Here is an 18,686-nt window from a genome sequence, read left to right on the forward strand (position 1 = left end):
TTGTCACTTTTCCTGCTCTTTTAAACAGACTGTTGTATTTTGTAGGTGCCTATCTGCGCGTTTGTAAACTCGCCAGCAATATTGAGGCTATAGTTCAAACACGTGTAAAATCCTGTTTTTGTTGAGAGTTTCTAGGAATAAGCAGGTAGTCAACTTGTCAATTGAAAACTAGTTTTTTTTCTTTTTTGTTTGTATTTCTACGAAAAACAGGCTGTAACTTCGCCAATGGACAACTAGTTTTTGCCGTCTGTTCTACCTACCATTATTGCTATACTGAAGTTTATGCGTCGAAAATGTGTTGTGTGGCCTGGGTGACTATTTTGTTTCGTGAGATTCCAAAATAAAATATTCTATTTGAGCTCTAGTTAAATATTTTTATATTTGACAAATGTTTCATTCCTGACAGTATGACGTTGGTACTTTTGTATTTTACCGCCAACACTCACGTTCTTCATCTAAGTAGAACCTAAGTAGAACCGGTTTCTTAGTTAGTTTCTTTCAGCTTAGCGTGAGACAAAACAAGTGACAGAGTAGACGGGAAATATAGAATTTGGGCTACATATTTGCACATTACGCCTGGGGGGTGGGGTGGGGTTGCATGGGTAGGAGTAAAGTATTTGGACAATGTGAAGAGAGAAAACAATTCTTACTTCATAATGTACAGAATAATTGTACTTAATACGTTTTGATGCAGAACCGTTGTACTTTGACATCACTTGCTCTCTGAAGAGTTTTCATATTCGAAGTTTGAGAGTTTCGTATTCGAAACTTGAACTCGTGGACCCAATGAAGCTGTTGAGGACCGCCTTGGAGATCCTAAATTATGGGCTCCCTCATAATCTAATGAATCCCTTGGAAGAAATATTACGAGACACAAACGACTATGCAAAAGGTTGCTTCACTGGGACAACAGCCTCAGAACGCGCAGCTTATTTTTACTGTGCCACATGATGTCGGTTATATACGGTTCAACCCTCCTCTATGTAATAAAGAATGTGCTGTGCTTACGCTTAATGTTGACCATAGTTTTCCACCAAAGGGAATTTTCAACGTGGGACAAATCTTGTCATTATAATAATACCGACCATCGTGTGGAGCCGTTTACCAGCCCAATTAAAACTACGTAGTTGTTACACGACTTTTCAACGACTTAGTCTCGAAACGGATCGCATTCGTTGGCGAAAAAGTAATATTATCGTGATCATTCGTCGGATCAACACGCTACTTTGCTGAACATTATGAAGACGGCCTTGGCTATTGTTCGTCGCCTTGGACCCCCAGATTTCCTTGTAACTGTGACTTGCAATTCGGACTTGCCTAAATTTATAGAAGCAGTAAGTATTAAATTTGATGATAACCTTATTATAGAACAGTCTTCTCAAAATAGTCCTGATCTTTATCGAATTCCAAAATTTAAATTTGAAAATATAATCAATGATATTGGTAAAGAATACATATTTGGAAAAGTGGCAGCATATTTGTATACGATTGAATTTCGAAAAACGTACACTGCCACATATGCATCTGCTATTGATAATGAGCCCTTAGGATCGAATCCATAATCCAGTCGAAATTAATGATCTTGTTTAAACCAAAATTCCAAATTCCAACGATTCATTATTAAGAGAACTAGTCTTAAAGTGGATGATGCACAATCCGTGTGGAACTTTAAATTCACATGCGAGTTGCATGATCAATAAAAATGGAAAACTCCAGTACCGCTTGGTCAAAGCAATACAACTAAGTCACATCTTTAGCCGATGCTGAAAAACAAAGTATCGGCGTCGTTATAAGGCTTAAGAATTTCTTTTTTAATCTTCATTTTTGCTTTAGATCGCTTACTGACAGAGGTGTCAAGAAACGTCTTTGTATATGTCTTTTGATCAAACTACAGAGCTCTATAAGTCTTTGTGACCTTGAAATTGTTGGCCAGCTTCTACTGCAAAATCGCTCTATGGACAAACGTACGTACCATCTCTATGGACACGAAGAGGAATGTTATGTCGACCCGAAAAAACTATTGATTCTACAATGGGCTTCGATCTTGCTCTGCTTTCCTCCACTTGTTGGCTACGTTGTTCGTTTACAAGGCTTAAAATGTTGATTTAGGCGTTATCATATTTTAGAAGGAAATGTTTACCTGTGTCAGCTGAATCATGGGGATACTGATTATTTTCATGAATCACCAAGTCACCATCTTTTCCAGTTAACTTAGCATAAGTCACGAGGGAGAGGGGCTTCTTTACCAGCTTTTGCAATTGATTGGAGCCCCCAACCCCGCAAAGATTAAACAAAACACAATATTTACAGGATAACAACCTCATCATATTTGATAGTACTAGCCAATGAATTTCTTCCAAGGGAGTACGAGTGAAAAATCTCTTTTCGTCCTTGTCCTGCTTCTTGTAAACTGGATAGGGGAAGCTGTAGGCAGACGGCAGAATCCACGGGTTCTGAAGCAATTGATATCGCGTACGATCATCCAGTTTTTCAATTCGATCGATATAGCTGCCCATACCATTTTCGCAAAAAGTGCTTATATTTTCGGTGTTTGTGTTAGGCTTGGGGCTATACTCGTAAATTGATACTAACATGCACAATCTCACTATTAATCAAAGCGCTGGAATCACTACTAACACTGAAACTCTCCTTATTTTTATCTTCAGTTACGTCGTCCACTCGCCTAGCTTTAGCTTTCGAACTCAAAAACGTTGTTGAGAGTTATCTGCTTTCGCTTCGACATCACAAGTTCATAACTGGTTAATATTATCCAGAAACTGCATACTTTTCAAACCTTTCAATAATCCCCCCCTAACCCTAAAGCATGACCAACCCTGAGGCGTTAATGGAGTCTATTCAAGATTTTTGCTTAGTTATTGAATAAGATAACTAAGTTTTAAGATAACTTGGTTTGACACGAGTACTTTTTGAAGCTTCTAGGATTTAAGAGATGACAAGCTAGAAAATGTCTTGTAAGTTCGGGTGACACGAACCACTAGACAATTCCCTAAAGACTTCAGGCAGGCAGACCAATTGTCGTCAAATCCTTTTCAAAGATGCATTGATCCAACCCTTTATATCGGAATGAAGTCACTGAAGCTCTGATGATAGAACTTTTTGCCCAAGCCAAGGGGGTGGGGAGATCCTGGATCTGCTACTGCCTTAGAGGTGAAAATTAGGTAAATAATAAAAAAACTACTTTTTGACCTCATATTTGACAATACAGTGCTTTATTTGACACAAAATGATCCTTTAGCCACAGTAATCCGTCAAATCGTACTTCCCCACCTTCGTACTCCTCCTTCGTTCCATGAAAGTGAAAATTGATATTATGGTACAGAAAACTGGATTTCCGAGGTTGGAATCGGATTCGTCAAGTTTGATTCGATAAAAATTACAGCTTAAACCCAAAAACTTGTCCATATAGAAATTCTAATTTCCCCCCTTCAAAGAGTAGGGTAGATGTGCAAGGGGGATTCAAGGGGGGGGGTGATTATGATGATTTTTCTGAGCATTTGATGCAAAAAAATCCTGTCACAACCCCCTCGATGTCCAAAAGTATTTCTTTTCCACTAGTTATATATTAGTCGTTTCCAACTTTCTTAGAGTCAACTTGCCAACAGATAACTAGTTTTTTGCTTTCTTTTTACAAGTGTTTCTAGGAATAAACAGGCAGTAGCTTCATCAATGGATGACTAGTTTTTTTGTCGGGTTTAACCAACATTAATGCTATACTGAGGTCTCTATACCAGAATATTTGGGAGTAACATGCGGCCTGGATTACTATTTTGATTCGTGAAATTCCAAATTAAAATATTTCTTTTAAGCTCTAATAAAATTATATCGTTTTTTCATTCTTGAAAATTGTATATTTTTTTGACTTGAGTTATTTCTCAGATTTATTTTACAACGTCAGTTTATGTATTGTTTACAAAAAAAAAAATCCTTCAAATCTTTCTGAAGACATGCTTTGGCTAAATTACAGGAAATAGCCTTACTTTTGAACTATTTTTATGTTTTTGAGTTTGTATTTTTAAAAGTAATTGTTTTTGCTGGTTATGCACAATCAACATTTTTGCATATTGGTTTAACTTTACCTGATTCTAATTTATATTGATTCAACGCCTATGTCATTTGTACATGTTTTATGCGACTGTAGGAGTAGCACTTGTAGATCAAACAGTTCGTGGTAACGAACTGTAGTAAGGAGCGACCCGGCTCAATAGTAAACGAAACTCTAAAAAACAAGATTTTGATGCGTAAATATACATCGAAAGAATTAGATTTTCATGCTGATTTTAAATATATAAGTTTCATCAAATTTAGTCTTTGTCATCAAAAGTTAAGAGCCTGAAAAAATTTGCCTTATTTTAGAAAATAGGAGAAAACACCCCCTAAAAGTCACAGAATCTTAACAAAAATCACACCACCGCATTCGGCGTATCAGAGAACTCTGTAGCAAAATTTTCAAGCTCCTATCTACAAAAATGTGAAATTTCTTATTTTTTGCCAGAAGACAAATCACGGGTGCGTGTTTATTTGTTGTTTTTTTTCCCAGGGGTCATCGTATCGACCAAGTATGAAAAGTACGGAAATGAAAAGTTCTAGTGCCCTTTTTAAGTGACCAAAAAAATTTGAAGGCACTTAGGCCCCCTCCCACATTCATTTTTTCCAAAGTCAACAGATCAAAATTTTGAGATATCTATTTTGTTCCGCATAGTCAAAAACCATAATAACTATGTCTTTGGGAATGACTTACTCCCCCACAGTCCCTGGGGGAGGGGCTGCAAGTTACAAACTTCGACCAGTGTTTACATATAATAATAGTTTTTGGGAAGTGTACAGTCGTTTTCAGGGGATTTTTTTTTTGGTTTCGGGGGTGGGGTTGAGGGGAGGGGGCTATGTCGGAGGATCTTTCCTTAGAGAAATACGTCATGGGGGAACAGAAATTCAATTAAAAGGGCGCAGGATTTTCTAAAATTACTATAAAAAAAATGAAAAAATAAACATGGAAAAGTTTGTTTTTCAATTGAAAGTAAAGAGTAGCATTGAAACTTAAAATGAACAGATTATTATGCATATGAGGGGTTCTAAAAATACTTTAGCATAAAGGGCGAGGTATTTAGGAGGAGATAAATACCTCGCTCTTCATGCTATAGTATTTATAGTAATTTCAACTATTTATTCCACGGCTTTTCTGATTCAGGGGTCATTCTTAAAGAATTGGAACAAAACTCACGATTTAGTGTAAAGAACGAGGCATTAAAGAGGGTAAAAACCCCCTCATATACATAATAAAAATTTAAGAATATAAAAGTTTGTTACGTAAGTTATTTCTTAAGTTACGTATATTTTTTACTAATAAAAAAATTCGTTAAAAATTAAAATTTATAGTTGCCTTTTTGTGTAACCGCAAAATTGCATGGCAACTAGGCCTCCTTCTCCATCCCTTATTTCTCAAAATCGTCTGATCAAAACTAAGAGAAAGCCATTTAGCCAAAAAAGGAGTTAATATGCAAATTTCATTTTAATAATTTATGTGTGGAGAGCCAAAATTAAACATGCATTAATTCAAAAACGTCCAAAAATTACATAAAAAACTAGTTTTTTTAACTGAAAGTAAGGAGTGACATTAAAACTCATAACGAACAGAAATTACTCCGTATATGAAATGAGTTGTCCCCTCCACAATCCCTCGCTCTTTACGCTAACGTTTGACTCTTTGCCACAATTCTGCTTTTTAAAACAATTAAAAGCTTTTTTAACGGAAAGTAAGGAGTGACAATAAAACATAAAACGAACAGAAATTACTTTTTATGTGAAAGGGGCTGCTTCCTCATCAACGCCCCGCTCTTTACGCTAAAGATTTTTACTGTTTTAAAAAGTAGAGTTAAGAGAAAGTCAAACTTTGACGTAAAGATCAGGGCGTGGATGAGGAAGCAGCACCTTTCACATACGAAGTAATTTCTGTTCGAAGCTTTATTGTCACTCCTTACTTTCCGTTAAAAAAAAACTTGTTTTTTATTTAATTGCTATTAGAATCCAGGAATTATGTGTGAACTAATTTAGACTCTAAGCCTTTTTCAGATGAAAATAAAAAGCATCATTCGAACTAAAGGTGAGCAGAAATAAGCCTGTACATGAAAAAGATTGCAGTTCCCTCGATCCCATTCCCTTTGCGCTAAAGCAAAAAAAGAAGGGTACGCTTAAATGATAGTATTTTAGAGCATAAAAATATAGCCAGTAGTTTCAAATATTTTATGCACCATTTGTGTTGAAGGGTCACTCACTTCTTGTCACGTCTTTAGCTTCCTAGTGCGCCATACTTTTGAGTTTCAAGAGTTCCATGTATACATATTCGGAGCCCTTGCTTCAATCGGTCCCCGGCACGATCGTATATATTAAATTCTATATTTACACATTAGCATAATTATTGTCTTATTCTTTAGTTTTAAGCCATGAGGTGGCAAATAAGAAATTTCAGTAGAATTACGAAACTCTGGCGTTAATTCAATTTCTTCTTCCTGTTGATCCTAGGCAGAATTATATATTTTGTAGGATTTGTTTGCTCATGGAGCCTATTGTGATTCTCGTTGTTGCTTTTCTTATAACCACAAATTTCGTTTAAAATTCGATATGAGCACCGCTTGTCTACTAACCATAGATTTCATTGTTGATTATCGTTTATCATTACGTCAGATATTTTTTGATGCCTTTTGCTCTTAGCTGTTTGGATTCCTTTATCATCTTATTGAATTTCGCATGACGCCAGAGATATCATTTTTTTTCCAAGTTCTAATCGCAGATTTCGCTATAAAAATTTTCCGTTAGAAATCCAATGTGAAAGTATCGCTTGTTCTATGCCATTTCCTTTAGATGTTCGGAATCAGGATTAACAATTTCAATTGAAATAAGGAATTTTAGAGCGGATTCAATTCATCCTTCCTGATTGGCTTTCATACACGCTACTTCATTCCATTGTTATTTGTCTTCTAACTACAGATTCCGTTGTGCAACATTTTCGTTGCAATTCAATGCGATTCTCACTGTCCCTTGTTCAACGCCTTGTCTCCTATTCACAGATTTTGTTGTGCTTCATTTTTGTCCATGATTACTTCAGATGTTTTTTTTCATGCCTTTTGGTTTAGTTGTTGTGATTTATTCATCTTACAACTTCGCATGAAATCATAGATACAAAAAAAAAAAATCCTTTTCAGCGTTTTCCCAGTAATTATATTTTTGCTTAATGACGTTGTGAGGCTATATAATTCAGTAGCACTTAGGGATGTCCCATTACATGTACCCTCTCAAATATCTAACCCTAAACAAAGGATTAGCCCAATTATCTGCTAGTTTTAAGTCATAGGGTTAGGGCCGGATAAAGGACGACTGGGCCCAGTCGGACCCCGCATTTGAAAGGGCCTTGCGCTGCCACCAAAACGAACAATTGACTTTCAAAATTCGGAAATGTCCTTATCATTTTCCAGGCTAAAACCAATAAAAGCAACTATCCGATATCAACGATAAATAGGATAAACTGAATAGTTTAGCAATTGTGTTGATTGAAAGTGAAGACGAAAGGAAAATAGATCTTAAACTGTTTTACAAGAATTAGCAGAACAAAAAAAAATTGAGATATGTAAATTAATGTAAGCAGAAAATGAATACAAAAAGAAGAAAAGAGGACAAAATGTATGCTTAAACTCAATAAACTGGAACATGAAATGAGACAAGATCAAGAGAACGACCTGAGAAATGTAAATGGAAGGGTGATAATGAACATTAATCTGAAGCAATGATAAACGACAATTAAGATAAAATAAAAATGTAGTTAAAAGTTAGCGAAACCGAAAATTAGAACAAGTCTAAAACAAAATTGAATAACATTGAAATATGTGGTGAAAAGATAAGCGGCAGCGAGAATCCCGACCATTCAAAACGAAAGTGAAGAACAAGAGAAACAAGACATGTGGTCATGAGGACCAGAACGAATCAAAATGAAAGTGAAAAACAGAGAAATGTGTCGTTAGAAGATATACGACAATGAGAACGAAGAAATATGCAGTTGGAAGATAATCAGCAGCAACAATTACAAGCAATAGTGGTAATCAGAACGTTTCGAAAATGAAGAACAAAGGTAGGTTAAGCAGACACGCAAAAGCGAGCATCAGTAAGTGTAAAAAATGACAGTTAAGATCAAAGAACTGTACTGTTAGAAGACAGCGAGAATGAGAACGAGTAAAACATAAAAGTGCAAAAGAAAATAAATATTAGGTTAGAAAAACAACACCATCGCAATCTGCGATGCCAACAAACTGTGGCGTAAAACTTAGTAAAAACCTACAAAGATGACGTAAAAAGCGGAAGTGTTATTTAAAAGTAAATAAAACTCCTCAATTCTGTATGTATTCACAATGGAATCCTCCATTATCCCACAGGCAAAGTAGCCAACAAAGATGATTTACTTGGGGCTGCTGCCTGCTTGGCTGAATTGCATTCTTGCATATCAACAATTTCCAAATGAATTTGTTTGGTCTATTATAGGACATCATTTACGCTCTATAGAGTTCCACAAGAAAGTACGAAACCAGAATTTATTCAAGGTTAGCGGTGATTAAACCATAAACAATCGTAATATATTCAGCTTCGTAATAGCTTGACAAATGTATCACAAAATCAATTTAGTGGTACACCCACCACAGACCCCTGAAGGTGATTTTGAACCATATTCATATGGTCAAATGTACTTTTTAGACCCCAATGGAAATGTTAAAGAACGCCTTTTAAATTATTAGATCAGTCGTAGCACAACAGATCTCTCAGAACAAATATTCCAAGACACAAACAGCTATGGTAAAGGTTACATGAAAATGCGATATATATATATATATATATATATATATATATATATATATATATATATATATATATATATATATATATATATATATATATATAGTGCTGGATTTGAATTTTACTTAAAAATTTCTTTTTTAGCCCAAGAAAAGATATTCTCAATCGGACCCGTACCGATTGGTACGGAGGTCGTTCCGGCCCTGCATAGGGTGGCAAATCAAGTAATTTCAATTGAATTAAAAAAATCAGCTATGAATCCAATTCCTTCTTCCTGTTTATCCTTCATAGAAGCTATAATGACACATTTCTTCATTCCCTTGTAATCGCGATTTGTCTTCTAAATGCAGATTTCGCTTTCTCGCTAGAGTGCAAGGAAACTTTTTCGATTTTCGAGTTAAGGGCTCAGAAAGTAGAAAAAGAGTTCGAGTTCCTTTATATTCGTATGGATCGAACCATTCCTTTGGTTTCTCCAACTACAATAGAAGAAAACACATTGAATCAATTAAATTGAACTAACTGCTGAACTAATTTAGTTACAAACTGTAACAGAATAAACTTCATTTACAAACAACACAAGAGAAGCCAACAAAGTGCCTGATAAAAGACGGCTGAAACCCTTTGAGTCTCAACGGATTAAAAAATCAAAATACCCTCATACCTTAATCATCAAAAAAGAAAACAAAAACAACAATCAGTCATTAAAAAAAATACTTTTTAAAGTTATTTTCAAATGCCACTCGGAATATTATTTCAAACTTACAGAGCTGAGTAACTGATAGTAGACCATGCAGGTGGTGAGCTTGCTTGATATGAGGGATTGGGCTGTTATTCTAAGTTTAAAAACAGATGCCACGTAACACCTTTTGAATCACGCAGCAGCTGCGTACGTGGATCGACAATTTATTGGCCTTTGTGTTTTTCTTTTTTTTACTGCAAAATTCGTAAGATTAGAAAACTTCAATGGGACGACATATACTACTTCTTCAAAAATGTTCACGGCAATCCTTATAATTTGGCTCACTAAACACATGTTGAAGCACCTTCTGATCAGTTTTTCACTCTTTGCATCACCCAGATGTTCTTTATTAGCTTAGCTGTAATATCAAAGGTAATATAAAGTATCACCGCCCCTGAGCTATATTCAAAAATAGTTATTTCTTCAAAGCTATTGTTTCATTTTGTTTAAGAGGCATTGAAAAAGAAAACGCGCAGAGTATATCCCATTCTAGTTATATATGAACTGAACATACAACATATGCAAGGGAAAACCTACCCCTCAGCAATATTCGTATATAGCTATTTTCAAATTTATTCATTAATTTCATTTCATAAGTATTGACAAGGTTTGAGTAAAACCGAACATCTCAGAACATAACCCACTTTTATTATACATGGACTGTATATACATCACTGCATACAATATGTGGAAAGGAAACCCAACCCCACCACCCTTCAACTACATTTAAAAACAGTCATTTTAAAGATGTTCTTTTTTTAAGAAGCATTAATAGTAATGCCTCTTAAGATACTACGGTCCTGATAGCCACTGCTATTTTCTTCTTTAGTAGTTTAACGGTGGGGGCATTTCCAGCAAGTGCTACTAAGCACTAGAACAGGTTTGAGGAAATTTACAGTCCTTTGTTATGTATCCATGGATGCAAGTGTCTATGCAAATACTACCTATCAATATATACTACCAACGACACTCGTAATAACTACCACCGATATTCGCAAATAGCTATTTTAAAAGTTATTGTTTCATTTCGTTTAAGAAGTATTGACAAAAACTAAGTAACATAGAAAAAAGCACAGAATATAACCCATTTTTATTATATATGAACTGTATATACATCACTGCATACAACATACATACAAAAACATGAAATAAACTAATAACTGAAGGGCAATAGCTAGATAGATACGATTTATATAACTAGATACAAAGTGCAAAGTTCTAGGAACGGTGCTTTGTTTGCAGCATCTTCAAATTAACAGTATGTAAAACAGAACCTTCCTCAAAGTAAAACAGTAAACAGAACCTTAAGAAAAAAGGAACAGAATAGTCAGAATTTCCTTCACCGAGATTTTAGATTCACAACTTAGGGTTTAGTCGTTTAGGGCAATAACGTGTTCCACGCCTCCCCACTTCTTGTTTCTTCTTATAGTCCATCTGAGAAACGATCCGTATTTTTACAGTTATTGTCGGAAGAAAGGCATAAAAAACGTGGTAAACTCTTTTGTAAAATTACCGAAAGTTTAAGCTCGATCTCAAAGGCGTAAAACAAAACAAGGTAAATTCTGGCAATACTTATTTACGATGAGACAAGCCCTCCCCCTCTTATTAGATCAAATTCTTGACCTATCTACACACACAAAATATCCAATATCAAATTTTAATCCAGGAACACAATTTTTACTAAAAAATTTTTTTTTTAATTTAAAAAAAAAGTTTTTCGATTTTTCACGATTTGACCATCGGAAAAAGGCTCCGCAGCTCACGACCGAAAAATTTACGTAGGATGCCTTACCTACTGAGCTTGCTGAGCCTGTAATAGCGTAGAAATTCAGATGACAAAAGATTACTCAAACAGTTCTGAGCTCCAATAAAAAAAAACCTGGGAACTACTATTATGGAAAGTTCTGAGCATGTTCAAATTAAGACAATAGTTCTACACTTTGTAAATTTCCCAGCTTCTTTTTAAATTACACCTTTGAAACCAATTTCATTTCTTAGAGAGTATTATTCCCTCTTTTCCTTTCCAAAATTAATTTATATTTGCCACGTCTCATGTGGAAAATGAAACGTGGCATATGGGGCCCAGGGTTCGATCCCCGCCGTAGCAAGGTTGGACGACAAGCTTGCTACTTGTCCCTGTAAAAACACCCAGCAACTGAAATGTCGATTCGAAATCCTATGCGCCAGCAATGGCTCTGGAGGATCTTTATCCTTATCCTCATGTGGAAAATGTCTCAGATTAGCAATTTACAATATTATCTATTTTGACAAGATTTCTTAAAAAGGAACAAGAAAATAAGCTTCAAAGATGTAACATCTATTATTTTCTGTCCTCAGTCTGAAAATAAATTAGCATTTGTCATGCAAATTTAAGCCGCGCTTCAAATTAGCAGTTTACAGTACCATCTATTTTGACAAGATTTCCTACATATAAAAAAAGTTATTAAATATTTAACATCCATTATCTTCTTTCCTCTGTCTCAAATTAATTTAGCATAAAATTTTAGGCCATTGTTTAAATTTTAGGCCATAATTTACCATAAAAATTTAGGCCATGCCTCAAATTAGCAGGTTAAGACACCACTTATTTTGACAGAATTTTTTTCCCTCCATTTATTGACTGTTTGTCTTGCAACATTACTGTTTCAGGGGCATAAGAAAAAAAAAGAAACTTATATCTTTCATCCTTCTCAGAATAAATTTATATTTTTCATTCATATTTAAGGCATGTCTCGCAGTAGCAGTGTATAATCCCATCTATTTGACGAACTGCTGTATTTAGAATCTTCGATGAAATTAATTGATTGGCAAGAACCATAATTTACTGTAAGTTTCTACTATTCGTAAAATACAGTACTGGGATTCCTTAATTTCCCCTCCTTAGCAGGGTCCTTAGGTAGGCTGAAATTTAAAATTCAGCATATTCCACGAGGATTACTACCTCTTTACTCCCTTCTCATAATAAATTAACACTTTCCATTAAAATTTAAGATATCTTCAATAATAATTAAACAGCACCATCAATTTTGAATTCTTAACGGCTTTCATAATGGCGTTCGTTCTTTTCTATTTACAATTTTGATTAGAATCGACAAACAGGCATACCTGATTTACGAAACTGCAAAATAAAGATGCATAACAAAAAATAATTACTATAAGAATAAGGCCTAAGGGAAACAAAAAGTTGCCAAACTACTTCTATTAAAACGACTCTAAGGACTAATCGATGAAATGGAAACCAACCGGAATATTTAAAAAAGAACATATCCTAGGCAAGTAAGATGAATGTCTAGCTGAATAAAAAGAAATATGTAGACTTTCCTTAGCTTTCCAGGGTTCATTTGTAGCCCTTTCCAAATAAATTATTTGTCATTACAACTTAAGAAATTTCAAATTAGGACTTAAAATTTTTAGATATTCTTCTGCACAGGCTTTAATATGATGAATACACTTAATTCTTTTCTTCTTCTAATTGACTTCTTTTTCTAACTCGATTCTCTCCTTTTTCTATTATATTTGAAAAAAAAGTCCCCTAGAAATCTACCTAAAGCCTCCCCTCCCCAACGCTCTAAAACACCCGAAAGAAGTATTCCCCAGCGTTACCCAATTAACTTACTCACAAATAAATCGCAACACCTTCTTGCCTAGAACGAAAAACATAGCGTCGAATAATCTCTAAGTGTCAGTCATTTAACAAGAGCAGGAATCTTGCCTAGCTGAACCTCCAGGTTCTTGACTCCCAACTCTGAGTGTGTCTGGGAACTCATTATATGGATCTTCTTGGGCTTCTTGAGCTAACGCATTTCGAGCAATGGTCTATAAAGAAAGAAATGTAAGCTTATTGGGAAGCAGTAAAGGTTAACGGACGACAGGCACAAAATAAAGAACGTAGCGTATAATATCTTGAGAGGACTTGAAACACGCACGCAAGTGAAGTTATCTTGGAGGGGGGGGGGGTCTAATGAAAAAAAAAACCAATTTTGCCAAACATTTGAATAAAAATGCCCAGCAATCCAAGAAAACTTGGATTTTGGTATTTGGAGGGCAAAAGATTATGAATTTTCTTCTTTTTTTTTTTTTTTGGGGGGGGGGGGTAAAGCCCGTCCTTGCGTACCTACCTCACCCTAACCTCGTCAGACTCGAGTTTTATAATGAGAAATACTTACTTCTGGTATCCGTTCGACTGTCGTCTGCTAAAATTCATTTTTCAGCTAAGAATGGTCATTCCCTAATCTGGACATGGTGAGTCCAATGGCGGGATCAAAAGTTTTCTATCCTATATTTACAAGGGTTTTCCATGTGTGGAAAACTGTTATTTACGATCGTTTTCAATAGATTTCACCAGTTTTCCGTACAGAGAAACCCCTGAATTTACATGAGTTTTCAATAGATGTCATCGGTTTTCCTAGGCCAAAACCCAGTTTATAATCAAAACGTAACACCTATGTCCAGCAGAAAACGAAATGGCAAAGACGGGAAGGAAATGGACTTCCGGAAGCCCTTCAAAGAAATTCTGTATTTTTTCTACTTCACCTGTTCCAAAAGCAAACCAAACGGCATTATTTTGCAATTTTCTCAAAAACTTTAAATAAGCAGATACAGAGGACAGCTGTGTTGCATAAACATTTAACGATTGTTTTCAGAGCTGAAAATTAATGGTTGGCTTGGATTTTCTAGCACAACTATGAAATAGGCTTGCGTGTAATTAAACCTCGTTCGACACAACCCTCCTTCAACTTAATCCCCGTTAAAGTCAACACATGATTATTCTAATCCTCATTTAATCCAGCCCCAATTCAACACAAACCCTGTTTGACTCAGCACTCACTCGAATTGGCCTATGAATAAGTTCGTACTAACACTGATTAGAAGCTCAAAATGTGCTTCTTGCTTCATTCGCAATTCCCAACTTATATTGCAATGCCGTAAACTTGAGATTAAAATAAAAAAAATTAAAATAAAAAAAAACTAAAAAGAAAAAAAGGGGAAAAACACAAAAATTTATTTCATCATATACCAATTCAAAAACGAATGTTTATACAGACCGGGACACAAATGACGACCGGGACACAGGGAATATAAATGACGACCGGGACACAGGGACACAACTACAACGGGGACGCCGGGGGGCACGGGGGGATATATAAATGACGACGGGGACACAGGGAATGTTCGATTAGCAATCACCATCAACAAAACTCAAGGGCAATCATGAGGTATAACTAAAAAAAAAAACTAAAAAAGGCAAAAAACAAAAAACTAAAAAAAAGACCAATTCAAAAACGAATGTATATACAGACCGGGACACCGGGACACAAATGACGACCGGGACACCGGGACACAGGGAATATAAATGACGTCCAGGATACAGGGACACAAATACAACGGGGACGCCGGGGGGCACAGGGAATGTTCGATTAGCAATCACCATCAACAAAGCTCATATATATATATATATATATATATATATATATATATATATATATATATATATATATATATATGGCGCTGGTCATGACGCTGGTCATGAAGATCATTTCTTAGATTTAAATATTAATATTTGTGATAAATGTATAATAAATATTTAAAAATATTTAAAATGTATAATAAAACGGATGATTTTGATTTTGAAGTGATTAGTTTCCCATTCCCTGAAAGTAATATACACTCAAATATCACATATTCAGCGTTTTTCTCACAGTTACTTCGTTATGCAAGGATTTGTAGTAATTATATTGATTTAAAAAATAGATGTAAAATCTTAAGCCAAAAATTGATATCAAGAGGTATTTCTGCAAATAAATTAACTTGGCAATTTAAAAAATTTAGTTTTCATTATAACGAACTTTTAAATAAATATCAAAAGAATTATGTAGAAATACGTAAAGAAATTTTCAACTAATTTCGGAGGTTCGAGAAATGTTGTCGCAGCGCCATTTATTTTGAATTGTGTTTCTAATTGAGCGGATTTTCTTAAAAATTAGCCACATGGTAAAAATGAATTCTATAATTGTTTAGTTCATTCAGGTTTTTTGCAATGTGTTAATATTTGTGATTTGGCAAAATTTATAATATTTAGTTTATCTATTGTTGCTAAAGGGAGGGATATATTAACAGGATAAGCTTGTTTTGGTTTTACTTGGTTGTTTTACATTTGCTGTTTTTTTCTTTCATAGGCATATATTTTGGGGGTGATACCTGACGCGGGGATGCCATGGATATTCTGTGGTAGCCACAACACTGTGCTGGGTAGAGAATTTAGAGTGGCGAAACCCTATATAGGCCAGTGTATTCTCCTGATGAGCCCTTATGTTGGGTGTTGCCTCTGAATTATTTGTCTATATTATTTTTTCTATTGTTTGGTAAATGACGACTTATACTTATTGACGACATGACTGCCTGTCCATGGATTATTCTTTATGGTTGATTGTGTGTGGCTATGCTGTTTGACCTATGTGATTGTATGGATGAGTAGGGTTAAGGCCTCATTCAAGTGCTGGTCTATATTAGTCACTAATTTAGGAAAACAGTCTTCCTTTTCTCCTTTTGTCTTTTTTTTTTGTGTTTGTGCTGTGGCATTGGTATTTCTCTTTTCATGATATATATATATATATATATATATATATATATATATATATATATATTCACAGGGGGGACACAGGGACACAACTACAATGGCGTGTAACTAATATGGCGCGTATCGACTTACGCGCGCGGGGGGGCTTGGGGGGGGGGGGGCCAACACCAACTAGGTGTTGGGGTGACGCGAAGCGCCACCCCAACAGCTAGTATATATATATATATATATATATATATATATATATATATATATATATATATATATATATATATATATATATATATATATATATATATGATTTTTTCTTGAATTAATCATTTGGTTCATTAAATCGCATTATTAATATCATATAATTAACATGATTTGAATTATGACTATGATTTATTCAAACAAGAATGATTCAAAGTTACACACTAGTGTAGACTGATAAAGAGCGACATACCTCCCACGCCATATCAAGTACAATCGATGACTATAGGAAGTAATAAAAGTAGGCGTTCGATCACAAATTCCGAGTTCTGCACCTTCGAGTTTTGCAAATTCCGAGTTATGTACCTCTTTAAGAGACGAGACGGAATATTGACATGCAATCACATGTTTTACGATCAGTAGTCTGACATGATTTCCGACAAAAATTTCAAAAAGAAAGTCTTAACCGGAAAAGTTGATAATCCAAAACTATGCCTCTAGGGGTAATATAGTGACTGTAAATAAGTTTTGCCAGTAAAATATATTTCACTAGTTCCAACAATTTTGCTAGAAAAATTATGCAGCAATAAGGTTTCAGTATTGATCAGAAATATTTTACAAGAAAATGGAGAAAATGAAAACTAGATTCATTTCCCTAAATTTATTTTTATTTATACATCCTAAAAACCAATGCCTAATTGGTAATGTTGATGTTTGGCAGCAACAACATCAAACCACGCATTAGGGTTATAAAATTTAGCCACAAATACCCGAAAAGATTATTTGTTAAAAAAAAAGATAACGAAACACCACTATTTACAAACATTTTTACTTTAATTTATTAATATTTCTCTACTACATCAAGCATACAATTATAACGATTTTGTTTTGAGATGTACACTCAGAAGTACAGCAAGATGTATGGCCCGATGTGCAGTGTTTAATATGTGCACAGAAAAGGTTGTTACAACTTTTTTTTTCTATTTCAGTTAACCTTCATATTGCATACAACACAGCCCTTGGACAGTGTATTCACACTTATACCATTTTCAACCTCGCTACTACGCAGATTGTTAGACGAGTTTGACTGTCTTTCTGGCACTAATAAGGGTTGGTTTACCCTAAACTAAATCAGAGGTTTTCCCCTCTGAGACTGATCCGAAAGAACTTTTAAGCAGGATTGTTCTGATATACCCCCTCCCCAAGGGTCAGAACTTTGGGTCCCTACGCGTCAGTTCCAAAGTGTATTCTTGTTACTTTAATTTCAACTATTTATACTTCCAAAACACTTACTGATAAGTAATGTGAATGTAATTCAGCCTACATCTATGTAATTAAATTACACATCTAAATTACATCTATGAAGCCAATGTTTAAGTCAGACTATGGGCAAAAATTAATGCCCATACGAAAAGGCCTGGATGGAACATGTTACCCCAACAAGCAAATTTTCGGAACTTAAACCGTCTGATTCTTATAGCTATTGACGACACTGAAAAAATGATAGGTTATAGTTGCTATTTTTTTAAACTTACTCGTAACTAGTATAATTAGTATAGCTAGAATAGTACAATTAGCACATGCAGATACTAAGATTAGACAAAAGTGTTAGAAACAATTACTACCTGAAAAGCTTGTTCAACGTTAATAGCTTCCTTTGCACTAGTTTCAAAGAAAGGGATATTGTTCTTTTCCTGACACCATTGCTGAGCTCGTTTCGTGGAAACGGCTCGATTTTCTACGTCAACCTAAAATGAAACAACACATAAGAAATGTTAGGAAGGAACTCATTTTCCTACTTTTACACAAAGAAAGAGAAAGAGAGAGAGATTTATTGACAAAACGTATATATGAAAAAAAATATTGCTACTTCCCCTAAAAAGCAACGCTTGTCCATGGGGGAGGTTTAATAGATAGAATGTTGTATACCAAAATTAATTGACGTTAGGATATATAAGCCGGACAAAGAAACTAGTATTGCCAAGCTATCCATAAAGTCCTCCCCCCCTACAAAAAAAAAACAAGAACCGTGTCATCAAAAAGTATATACCCTGACAACTTCTTCCAGGAAAGGGAGGGGAAGAAGATATAAGGAATTTAAAACGATTGATTTAAAAGGTCGCTACTTGGCTAAGGGCAGATAAATACCCTTTAAAGTAAAGAACACACGTCCAAGGTTATTATTTTGTTAGAAGGATACGACATAATATTTGATTTTACCAAAAATTTGGGCACACCTCCCCCCCTATAATCTTGATCATTTGACCATTCCACCAACAATTAGTCATCTTTCCATAAAGTTTACTTTTACAAGATTTTTTTTTT

The 18,686-nt window shown here is 34.9% G+C and overlaps 1 protein-coding gene across 2 annotated transcripts in view; it reads right to left on the bottom strand.

The window, feature by feature from the left end:
- Window positions 1–10,663: 10,663 nt before the first annotated feature.
- LOC136034916 (ras-related protein Rab-7a-like) overlaps window positions 10,664–18,686 on the bottom strand; it is a 31,045-nt gene continuing 23,022 nt past the window's right edge. For both annotated transcript variants that reach the window (XM_065716421.1, XM_065716422.1), the window contains exons 4-5: window positions 17,987–18,109; window positions 10,664–13,408 (exon numbers count right to left, since the gene is read on the bottom strand). In XM_065716421.1, coding sequence (XP_065572493.1) covers window positions 13,283–13,408; window positions 17,987–18,109 — 249 coding nt within the window. In that variant the 3' untranslated portion in view covers window positions 10,664–13,282. The remainder of the gene's footprint in view (window positions 13,409–17,986; window positions 18,110–18,686) is intronic.

The sequence above is a fragment of the Artemia franciscana genome, chromosome 13 (genome assembly GCF_032884065.1).
Source record: "Artemia franciscana chromosome 13, ASM3288406v1, whole genome shotgun sequence".
NCBI classification, from domain to species: Eukaryota; Metazoa; Arthropoda; class Branchiopoda; order Anostraca; family Artemiidae; genus Artemia; species Artemia franciscana.